The following is a 12,684-nucleotide window of genomic DNA, read 5'->3' as shown; positions in this document are numbered from 1 at the left end:
GTATAAGGTGTGTGATCTCATGTCTGATCACATGTCATTATATCAGTGATGTCATCAGCAGAGGGCGGGGCTGTGACTACCTCTCAGACAGGATATACAGGCAGGTTGTCAGCAGTAATAGATGTTCCTGTAGTATAAGGTGTGTGATCTCATGTCTGATCACATGTCAGTATATCAGTGATGTCATCAGCAGGGGGCGGGGCTGTGACTACCTCTCAGACATGATGTACAGGCAGGTTGTCAGCAGTAATAGATGTTCCTGTAGTATAAGGTGTGGATCTCATGTCTGATCACATGTCATTATATCAGTGATGTCATCAGCAGGGGGTGGGGCTGTGACTACCTCTCAGACAGGATATACAGGCAGGTTGTCAGCAGTAATAGATGTTCCTGTAGTATAAGGTGTGTGATCTCATGTCTGATCACATGTCATTATATCAGTGATGTCATCAGCAGGGGGCGGGGCTGTGACTACCTCTCAGACAGGATATACAGGCAGGTTGTCAGCAGTAATAGATGTTCCTGTAGTATAAGGAGTGTGATCTCATGTCTGATCACATGTCATTATATCAGTGATGTCATCAGCAGGGGGCGGGGCTGTGACTACCTCTCAGACAGGATATACAGGCAGGTTGTCAGCAGTAATAGATGTTCCTGTAGTATAAGGAGTGTGATCTCATGTCTGATCACATGTCATTATATCAGTGATGTCATCAGCAGGGGGCGGGGCTGTGACTACCTCTCAGACAGGATATACAGGCAGGTTGTCAGCAGTAATAGATGTTCCTGTAGTATAAGGTGTGTGATCTCATGTCTGATCACATGTCATTATATCAGTGATGTCATCAGCAGGGGGCGGGGCTGTGACAACCTCTCAGACAAGATATACAGGCAGGTTGTCAGCAGTAATAGATGTTCCTGTAGTATAAGGTGTGTGGTCTCATGTCTGATCACATGTCATTATATCAGTGATGTCATCAGCAGGGGGCGGGGCTGTGACAACCTCTCAGACAAGATATACAGGCAGGTTGTCAGCAGTAATAGATGTTCCTGTAGTATAAGGTGTGTGGTCTCATGTCTGATCACATGTCATTATATCAGTGATGTCATCAGCAGGGGGTGGGGCTGTGACTACCTCTCAGACAGGATATACAGGCAGGTTGTCAGCAGTAAAATATGTTCCTGTAGTATAAGGTGTGTGATCTCATGTCTGATCACATGTCATTATATCAGTGATGTCATCAGCAGAGGGCGGGGCTGTGACTACCTCTCAGACAGGATATACAGGCAGGTTGTCAGCAGTAAAAGATGTTCCTGTAGTATAAGGTGTGTGATCTCATGTCTGATCACATGTCATTATATCAGTGATGTCATCAGCAGGGGGCGGGGCTGTGACTACCTCTCAGACAGGATATACAGGCAGGTTGTCAGCAGTAATAGATGTTCCTGTAGTATAAGGTGTGTGGTCTCATGTCTGATCACATGTCATTATATCAGTGATGTCATCAGCAGGGGGCGGGGCTGTGACAACCTCTCAGACAGGATATACAGGCAGGTTGTCAGCAGTAATAGATGTTCCTGTAGTATAAGGTGTGTGGATCTCATGGCTGATCACATGTCATTAGATCAGTGATGTCATCAGCAGGGGGCGGGGCTGTGACTACCTCTCAGACAGGATATACAGACAGGTTGTCAGCAGTAAAATATGTTCCTGTAGTATAAGGTGTGTGATCTCATGTCTGATCACATGTCATTATATCAGTGATGTCATCAGCAGGGGGCGGGGCTGTGACTACCTCTCAGACAGGATATACAGGCAGGTTGTCAGCAGTAATAGATGTTCCTGTAGTATAAGGTGTGTGGATCTCATGGCTGATCACATGTCATTAGATCAGTGATGTCATCAGCAGGGGGCGGGGCTGTGACTACCTCTCAGACAGGATATACAGACAGGTTGTCAGCAGTAAAATATGTTCCTGTAGTATAAGGTGTGTGATCTCATGTCTGATCACATGTCATTATATCAGTGATGTCATCAGCAGAGGGCGGGGCTGTGACTACCTCTCAGACAGGATATACAGGCAGGTTGTCAGCAGTAAAAGATGTTCCTGTAGTATAAGGTGTGTGATCTCATGTCTGATCACATGTCATTATATCAGTGATGTTATCAGCAGGGGGCGGGGCTGTGACTACCTCTCAGACAGGATATACAGGCAGGTTGTCAGCAGTAATAGATGTTCCTGTAGTATAAGGTGTGGATCTCATGTCTGATCACATGTCATTATATCAGTGATGTCATCAGCAGGGGGCGGGGCTGTGACTACCTCTCAGACAGGATATACAGGCAGGTTGTCAGCAGTAATAGATGTTCCTGTAGTATAAGGTGTGTGATCTCATGTCTGATCACATTTTATTATATCAGTGATGTCATCAGCAGGGGGCGGGGCTGTGACTACCTCTCAGACAGGATATACAGGCAGGTTGTCAGCAGTAATAGATGTTCCTGTAGTATAAGGTGTGTGATCTCATGTCTGATCACATGTCATTATATCAGTGATGTCATCAGCAGGGGGCGGGGCTGTGACAACCTCTCAGACAGGATATACAGGCAGGTTGTCAGCAGTAATAGATGTTCCTGTAGTATAAGGTGTGTGATCTCATGTCTGATCACATGTCATTATATCAGTGATGTCATCAGCAGAGGGCGGGGCTGTGACTACCTCTCAGACAGGATATACAGGCAGGTTGTCAGCAGTAATAGATGTTCCTGTAGTATAAGGTGTGTGATCTCATGTCTGATCACATTTTATTATATCAGTGATGTCATCAGCAGGGGGCGGGGCTGTGACTACCTCTCAGACAGGATATACAGGCAGGTTGTCAGCAGTAATAGATGTTTCTGTAGTATAAGGTGTGTGATCTCATGTCTGATCACATGTCATTATATCAGTGATGTCATCAGCAGGGGGCGGGGCTGTGACTACCTCTCAGACAGGATATACAGGCAGGTTGTCAGCAGTAATAGATGTTCCTGTAGTATAAGGAGTGTGATCTCATGTCTGATCACATGTCATTATATCAGTGATGTCATCAGCAGGGGGCGGGGCTGTGACTACCTCTCAGACAGGATATACAGGCAGGTTGTCAGCAGTAATAGATGTTCCTGTAGTATAAGGTGTGTGATCTCATGTCTGATCACATGTCATTATATCAGTGATGTCATCAGCAGGGGGCGGGGCTGTGACAACCTCTCAGACAAGATATACAGGCAGGTTGTCAGCAGTAATAGATGTTCCTGTAGTATAAGGTGTGTGGTCTCATGTCTGATCACATGTCATTATATCAGTGATGTCATCAGCAGGGGGCGGGGCTGTGACAACCTCTCAGACAAGATATACAGGCAGGTTGTCAGCAGTAATAGATGTTCCTGTAGTATAAGGTGTGTGGTCTCATGTCTGATCACATGTCATTATATCAGTGATGTCATCAGCAGGGGGTGGGGCTGTGACTACCTCTCAGACAGGATATACAGACAGGTTGTCAGCAGTAAAATATGTTCCTGTAGTATAAGGTGTGTGATCTCATGTCTGATCACATGTCATTATATCAGTGATGTCATCAGCAGAGGGCGGGACTGTGACTACCTCTCAGACAGGATATACAGGCAGGTTGTCAGCAGTAATAGATGTTCCTGTAGTATAAGGTGTGTGATCTCATGTCTGATCACATTTTATTATATCAGTGATGTCATCAGCAGGGGGCGGGGCTGTGACTACCTCTCAGACAGGATATACAGGCAGGTTGTCAGCAGTAATATATGTTCCTGTAGTATAAGGTGTGTGATCTCATGTCTGATCACATGTCATTATATCAGTGATGTCATCAGCAGGGGGCGGGGCTGTGACTACCTCTCAGACAGGATATACAGGCAGGTTGTCAGCAGTAATAGATGTTCCTGTAGTATAAGGTGTGTGATCTCATGTCTGATCACATGTCATTATATCAGTGATGTCATCAGCAGGGGGTGGGGCTGTGACTACCTCTCAGACAGGATATACAGACAGGTTGTCAGCAGTAATAGATGTTCCTGTAGTATAAGGTGTGTGATCTCATGTCTGATCACATGTCATTATATCAGTGATGTCATCAGCAGGGGGCGGGGCTGTGACTACCTCTCAGACAGGATATACAGGCAGGTTGTCAGCAGTAATAGATGTTCCTGTAGTATCAGGTGTGTGATCTCATGTCTGATCACATGTCATTATATCAGTGATGTCATCAGCAGGGGGCGGGGCTGTGACTACCTCTCAGACAGGATATACAGGCAGGTTGTCAGCAGTAATAGAAGTTCCTGTAGTATAAGGTGTGTGACCTCATGTCTGATCACTTGTCATTATATCAGTGATGTCATCAGCAGGGGGCGGGGCTGTGACTACCTCTCAGACAGGATATACAGGCAGGTTGTCAGCAGTAATAGATGTTCCTGTAGTATAAGGTGTGTGATCTCATGTCTGATCACATGTCATTATATCAGTGATGTCATCAGCAGGGGGCGGGGCTGTGACAACCTCTCAGACAAGATATACAGGCAGGTTGTCAGCAGTAATAGATGTTCCTGTAGTATAAGGTGTGTGATCTCATGTCTGATCACATGTCAGTATATCAGTGATGTCATCAGCAGGGGGCGGGGCTGTGACAACCTCTCAGACAGGATATACAGGCAGGTTGTCAGCAGTAATAGAGGTTCCTGTAGTATAAGGTGTGTGATCTCATGTCTGATCACATGTCATTATATCAGTGATGTCATCAGCAGGGGGTGGGGCTGTGACAACCTCTCAGACAGGATATACAGGCAGGTTGTCAGCAGTAATATATGTTCCTGTAGTATAAGGAGTGTGATCTCATGTCTGATCACATGTCATTTTATCAGTGATGTCATCAGCAGAGGGCGGGGCTGTGACAACCTCTCAGACAGGATATACAGGCAGGTTGTCAGCAGTAATAGATGTTCCTGTAGTATAAGGTGTGTGATCTCATGTCTGATCACATGTCATTATATCAGTGATGTCATCAGCAGGGGGCGGGGCTGTGACAACCTCTCAGACAGGATATACAGGCAGGTTGTCAGCAGTAATAGATGTTCCTGTAGTATAAGGTGTGTGATCTCATGTCTGATCACATTTTATTATATCAGTGATGTCATCAGCAGGGGGCGGGGCTGTGACTACCTCTCAGACAGGATATACAGGCAGGTTGTCAGCAGTAATAGATGTTCCTGTAGTATAAGGTGTGTGATCTCATGTCTGATCACATGTCATTATATCAGTGATGTCATCAGCAGGGGGCGGGGCTGTGACTACCTCTCAGACAGGATATACAGGCAGGTTGTCAGCAGTAATAGATGTTCCTGTAGTATAAGGTTTGAGGATCTCATGTCTGATCACATGTCATTAGCAGTGATGTCATCAGCAGGGGGAGGGGCTGTGACAACCTCTCAGACACGATAAACAGCAGTAGCGCCTACACTGTGGCAGTAGTTGATAAACTATATGTTGGCAGCAGATAAATCCGGTCTCCATCAGACGCAGCGCGAGGAACAGCAGGGTTTATTCATAAATAACATGAATGTAACGTCCAGTGAGATCAGATCTCAGAACCTCAGCTTCTGCCTTCCCTTCTCTCTCAGCTCTCTGTACATGTGCAGCAAGGCCCCGCCCCTTCCTGCCTTCCCTTCTCTCTCAGCTCTCTGTACATGTGCAGCAAGGCCCCGCCCCTTCCTGCCTTCCCTTCTCTCTCAGCTCTCTGTACATGTGCAGCAAGGCCCCGCCTCTTCCTGCCTTCCCTTCTCTCTCAGCTCTCTGTACATGTGCAGCAAGGCCCCGCCCCTTCCTGCCTTCCCTTCTCTCTCAGCTCTCTGTACATGTGCAGCAAGGCCCCGCCCCTTCCTGCCTTCCCTTCTCTCTCAGCTCTCTGTACATGTGCAGCAAGGCCCCGCCCCTTCCTGCCTTCCCTTCTCTCTCAGCTCTCTGTACATGTGCAGCAAGGCCCCGCCCCTTCCTGCCTTCCCTTCTCTTTTAGCTCTCTGTACATGTGCAACAAAGCCCCGCCCCTTCCTGCCTTCCCTTCTCTCTCAGCTCTCTGTACATGTGCAGCAAGGCCCCGCCCCTTCCTGCCTTCCCTTCTCTCTCAGCTCTCTGTACATGTGCAGCAAGGCCCCGCCCCTTCCTGCCTTCCCTTCTCTTTTAGCTCTCTGTACATGTGCAGCAAAGCCCCGCCCCTTCCTGCCTTCTCTTCTCTCTCAGCTCTCTGTACTTGTGCAGCAAGGCCTCGCCCCTTCCTGCCTTCCCTTCTCTCTCAGCTCTCTGTACATGTGCAGGAAGGCCCCGCCTCTTTCTGCCTTCCCTTCTCTCTCAGCTCTCTGTGCATGTGCAGCAAGGCCCCGCCCCTTCCTGCCTTCCTTTCTCTCTCAGCTCTCTGTACATGTGCAGCAAGGCCCCGCCCCTTCCTGCCTTCCCTTCTCTCTCAGCTCTCTGTACATGTGCAGCAAGGCCCCGCCCCTTCCTGCCTTCCCTTCTCTTTTAGCTCTCTGTTCATGTGCAGCAAGGCCCCGCCCCTTCCTGCCTTCCCTTCTCTGTTAGCTCTCTGTTCATGTGCAGCAAAGCCCCGCCCCTTCCTGCATTCCCTTCTCTCTCAGCTCTCTATACATGTGCAGCAAGGCCCCGCCCCTTCCTGCCTTCCCTTCTCTTTTAGCTCTCTGTACATGTGCAGCAAAGCCCCGCCCCTTCCTGCCTTCCCTTCTCTCTCAGCTCTCTGTACATGTGCAGCAAGGCCCTGCCCCTTCCTGCCTTCCCTTCTCTTTTAGCTCTCTGTTCATGTGCAGCAAAGCCCCGCCCCTTCCTTCCTTCCCTTCTCTCTCAGCTCTCTGTACATGTGCCGCAAGGCCCCGCCCCTTCCTGCCTTCCCTTCTCTCTCAGCTCTCTGTACATGTGCAGCAAGGCCCCGCCCCTTCCTGCCTTCCCTTCTCTTTTAGCTCTCTGTACATGTGCAGCAAAGCCCCGCCCCTTCCTGCCTTCCCTTCTCTCTCAGCTCTCTGTACATGTGCAGCAAGGCTCCGCCCCTTCCTGCCTTCCCTTCTCTCTCAGCTCTCTGTACATGTGCAGCAAGGCCCCGCCCCTTCCTGCCTTCCCTTCTCTCTCAGCTCTCTGTACATGTACAGCAAGGTCCCGCCCCTTCCTGCCTTCCCTTCTCTCTCAGCTCTCTGTACATGTACAGCAAGGCCCCGCCCCTTCCTGCCTTTTCTTTTTAGCAAAACTTTATTAACAACATAACACTGTGTCTGGAGACAGACATAATAATGTAGTTCTGAAAACTCAAGATGGTGGCTCATTTCAGGCAGGGTTCTGGATTGGGTGCTTCTAGCCCAGTATAGAGGAACACCCACCCTCTAGTAGTTAATAAATATAGCACAAATCAAAGTTAGGGCGAGCACTCAACACTTGGACCACAGTAGCAGTGTATTTAAAATTTAATTAAATCACAATAGTACAAGGCGTATATATTTATACCATAAAATCTACAATTGACATAAAATCTATAAGGTTAAAATAAATGATGCTGAATTCCACAGATTGGATGGTTATATAGTGTCAATCCCTTGTGTTCAAAAAACGCTGGAATGTAGATGTATCTGGATCATGAGATTTGTTAGTATTGTTGCGCTCACTCGATGTTAATGGAGTTACAGGCTCTTGTGCACTAGTCCAATGTTAATATAGCCCCAGTCCTATACACCACGAGCCAACCTATTACAGTGCGCACACTGGGGCCCCAGTCCTATACACCACGAGCCAACCTAATACAGTGCGCTCACTGGGGCCCCAGTCCTATACACCACGAGCCAACCTATTACAGTGCGCTCACTGGGGCCCCAGTCCTATACACCACGAGCCAACCTAATACAGTGCGCTCACTGGGGCCCCAGTCCTATACACCACGAGCCAACCTAATACAGTTCGCTCACTGGGACCCCAGTCCTATACACCACGAGCCAACCTATTACAGTGCGCACACTGGGGCCCCAGTCCTATACACCACGAGCCAACCTAATACAGTGCGCTCACTGGGGCCCCAGTCCTATACACCACGAGCCAACCTATTACAGTGCGCTCACTGGGGCCCCAGTCCTATACACCACGAGCCAACCTAATACAGTGCGCTCACTGGGGCCCCAGTCCTATACACCACGAGCCAACCTAATACAGTTCGCTCACTGGGACCCCAGTCCTATACACCACGAGCCAACCTAATACAGTTCGCTCACTGGGGCCCCAGTCCTATACACCACGAGCCAACCTAATACAGTTCGCTCACTGGGGCCCCAGTCCTATACACCACGAGCCAACCTAATACAGTTTGAACCTTAATATCTGTACATCTCAAACAAAACCAGATTGTGCATTTTTAGTTTGTCTCTCAATCATCTTATTTTCACATATTTTATATACCTCACAATTTTAAGAATTTTTATTTTTATCTGTATTTTGTATTATTAAAGGTACAAATTGGCACCATAATTATATTGATGCTGATGTGCAAAATGGACTATTTTTTATTGATAGATAAATATTATTTTTTATTTTATATTAGCATTGATATTCCACATAATAATGGAGATATAAATGATTAATTGGGTCAAAAAAGTGTATAGATATTGATAAAGCAAGGTGGATTACAATTTACCTACATCATTTTATGCTGGAGATTTAGAAAAATGACAATATTGCATGATTTTATATTGGACATTTAGAAAATTGGTAATAACTCTCATATGCAATCTGTAACAACAAATTGGGTTTATACAAGCTATATAGAATGTAAGAAGGAATCTATACCATGAAAAACGCATGTATGCAAAATAACCGCATTGAAAACGCATATAAAAAACGCATGCGATTTTTGTATGTTTGAAGTGAATCCAGTGATCCGGGATTTGGTGCTCATCTAGGATATAAAAGCGGAGGCAGACAGGTGATGCTGTACCACTGACGAAGGGAAAGAGTTCCCGAAACGCGTCTGGGCTGCACACCTGTGAAAGAAGCACCTCCGCACCTTATGCATGGCCATGCAAATAATATCTTAACGGAAGAAAATTTGGATATCCAGGACGCAGAGCATAGAATCTGCTAATCACCGCTCTCCACTGTCCGGACACAGATCACATCCGATATCCCGCGAGATCTGGGATTAGCAAACTACAGGAGCTACAAGCGAGACGCGTTCCATGCCGCTTACCTACCTCTCACGTCCATAGAGGCGCTTACGAGATACATCGATGGGAAGGTAGGAAGACGCCGGTTGTGAAGCTTATGTGACGGGCATATTACTTGAACGAGTGCGATAATTCCATTTTCTAACCTGTACCTGAGGACATTGAGGTACGTGCTGTTACATGAGCAGGAGCTGTATGCTACATTTGCCAATTGCCAGATTATATTAACATCGGACTAGTGCGCAAGAGCCTGTAACTCCATTAACATCGAGTGAGCGCAACAATACTAACAAATCTCATGATCCAGATACATCTACATTCCAGCGTTTTTTGAACACAAGGGATTGACACTATATAACCATCCAATCTGTGGAATTCAGCATTATTTATTTTAACCTTATAGATTTTATGTCAATTGTAGATTTTATGGTAGAAATATATACGCCTTGTACTATTGTGATTTAATTACATTGTAAATACACTGCTACTGTGGTCCGAGTGCTGAGTGCTCGCCCTAACTTTGATTTGTGCTATAATAATGTAGTTGTTTCAATACACAGGATAATGAGCATGATCCCAGCACTACAAGTCCCAGCATGTCTTAAAAGCCTCTACTTTGTGAGTTTGAATATAAATGTCTATGTCATGATGTGGCTCCCAGTATTAAAAATACCCCCATTAGTGCCTCCAGTAATATTATTGCCTCCAGTAGCGCCCCCTAGTAATATTAATGCCTCTATTAGTGCCCCCCAGAATTAATAATGCCTCCATTAGTGCCCCCCAGTAATAGTAATGCCCCCATTAGTGACTCAGTAATAATAATGGCCAAATTAGTGCCCCCAGAATTAATAATGCCTCCATTAGTGCCTCCACTAATATTAATGCCCCTATTAGTGCCCCCAGTAATAGTAATGCCCCCATAAGTGCCCCCCAGAATTACTATTGCCCCCTGAACGTTCGCTGCTGGCGGACAGGACCTGCGCTCAGGGTGATGACGCTTCTCGGGTCCTGTCCTCCAGTCAGTGCTGTGAACCGTCATCTCGCTGCAGATAATATAGGAATATCTGCAATCATTATTGCCGATAGAAAACTATTTAAATTACCGGCTTGGCAGCGCTATCCCAGAAGAGCTCGCAATCTACATGTGAGTGCAGACTTCTCCTCATATTCCCCTCTTTCTTCCCCAGAATGCAGTGCGCCAGTCTCCTGCAGGATTTGCCCGCAGATGCAGAATGGGTTCGAGCTTCTGCAGAGTTCTCTGGAAACATCAGTGGGAGAATCTGGCTGGTAAGAGCTGTGATGTCTGGGTTCCCCCATAGGTGTGGGCGCGGGGTGTCAGAAGTGGCCGTATCTACCTGAGGATGACACTAGATGGCGCACACTCCCCAGTACAGTGACGTCACCATCCGCAGCTGCTGCACCCAGGTGACCCCATCAGGAATATCAGGTTTTATTAACAATGAACCAATGTCTTCTCCATAAAATCCTAGAAAGACAGAAATCCTCCGTGTCCAGGGCGACGTTCAGCTGTAACCAGGCGTTTCTTCACCCGAGGCAAAATCTCTGTCAGTACAGCACCCCCCCCCCCCCCCCAACTAAAGGGTGACAACATCAATAGAACATCTAGAAGTGGGAAACTGAGCAAAACATCTGCAGTAATCTACAGGAACTACTGCTCCAGTGTGAACAGCACCCACATAGTACCGCGATACCAGACATACATACCTCCTACATAGTACCGCGATACCACACATACATACCTCCTACATAGTGCCGCTATACCATACATACATACCTCCTACATAGTGCCACTGTACCATACATAGTACTGCTATATGATGCACAAATACTGTAAGTACACATGACAAAGAGAACATACACATTACACACATATGTGAAAAGTACATACACACTAGAGATGCGTGAATTTAATGAAACACAATGGTAGCAGTGGTAACTGATGTCCGAGTGACGTACCCAGCTGTGGGGGAAACGCACGAATAACGGTGTTATAATACAGTGCGATCGTAAAGAGAGTCTGAGAGTACGATGCTGCGCGTGACATCCGTGGCTGGGAAGGGAGCCTGTGGAGGTTAGGGAGGGAGCCAAAATGTAAGATAAGTGTCAAGGTTCGACAGTGTGAACAGCAAAGCCGCCCAAATGGGCTATCGGGGGCCACTTTTCACAGAATATAAGTGTTTTACCTGGACATGGAATAACAGCACTGTGCACACAGGAATTTCTGAAACATGTGCGCAGTCTTCTAGCGGGCAGCACTGTTACAGTAGCTTGTTAGGAGCAAGCTTCCAATAATTACACCTTAACAGGTCGGATCCCTGCTCCTGTTTACACACGTTAATAGCAGAAGAAAGACTGGCTGGTTCTGAACAAGCCCGAAAAATTATCCCTTTTAACTGTGAGCAGCAGCAGTGCAGTGTGGACGTGGAAAGCGCAGGTGGGAGTAGTTGTAGTAGTGGTGGTAGTAGTAGTTATAGTAGTATTGGTGGTGGTAGTAGTGATAACAGTAGCAGTGGTAGTAGTAGAGTAATACTAGTAGTAGTGGTGGTAGAAGTAGTAATAGTAGCAGCAGTGTAGTGTGGAAAGGGTGGGTGGGAGTAGTAGTATTAGAGATGGTAGTAGTAGTAATAGTAGTAGCAGCAGTGCAGTGTGGATGTGGAAAGGGTGGATTGGAGTAGTAGTGATGGGAGTAGTAGGGGTAGTAGTAATAGTAGTAGTGGTGGTGGTGGTAGTAGTAGTAAAAGTAGTAGCAGCAGCAGTGCAGTGTGAAAAAGGTAGGTGGAAGTAGTAGTATTAGTGATGGTAGTAGTAGTAATAGTAGTATCAGCCGTGCAGTGTGGATGTGGAAAGGGTGGATGGGAGTAGTAGTAGTGGTGGTAGTAGTAGGGGTAGTAGTAAAAGTAGTAGTGGTGGTGGTGGTAGTAATAGTAGTATCAGCAGCAGTGCAGTGTGGAAAGGGTGGGTGGGAGTAGTAGTATGGGAGTAGTAGTAGTAGTAGTATTAGTGATAGTAGTAGTAATAGTAGTAGCAGCAGTGCAGTATGATTGTTTAAAGGGCAGGCGGGAGTAGTTGTAGTAGTTGTGGTAGTAGTAGTAATAGTAGCATTGGTGGTGGTAGTAGTACAGGTAGTAGTAGTAACAGTAGCAGTGGTAGTAGTAATAGTAGTGGTGGTGGTGGTAGTAGTAACAGCAGCAGTGCAGTGTGGAAAGGGTGGGTGGGAGTAGACGTAGTATTAGTGATGGTAGTAGTAGCAATAGTGCAGTGTGGATGGGAGTAGTAGTAATGTTGGTGGTAGTGTTGGCAGTAGAAGTAGTAGTGTCACGGGGCGGTTCACTGTGGCAGTTGTGGCAGTGCAGGCTGGCTGCAGGCTCTTTGTGTACTGGCTGTGGGTGTTCCCA

General features: G+C 46.9%; 1 protein-coding gene across 4 annotated transcripts in view; it reads left to right on the top strand.

Annotated features, from left to right (window-relative positions):
• Nucleotides 1-12,684, top strand: part of LOC121008312 — a 92,496-nt gene that overhangs the window by 28,491 nt on the left and 51,321 nt on the right. For all 4 annotated transcript variants that reach the window (XM_040440767.1, XM_040440764.1, XM_040440765.1 and 1 more), the window contains exon 3: nt 10,456-10,555. In XM_040440767.1, coding sequence (XP_040296701.1) covers nt 10,456-10,555 — 100 coding nt within the window. The remainder of the gene's footprint in view (nt 1-10,455; nt 10,556-12,684) is intronic.

This window comes from Bufo bufo, chromosome 7 (assembly GCF_905171765.1).
Source record: "Bufo bufo chromosome 7, aBufBuf1.1, whole genome shotgun sequence".
Lineage (NCBI taxonomy): Eukaryota > Metazoa > Chordata > Amphibia > Anura > Bufonidae > Bufo > Bufo bufo.
Note: the sequence above shows the minus strand (reverse complement) of the source record. Positions and strands in the feature narration are given on the sequence as shown.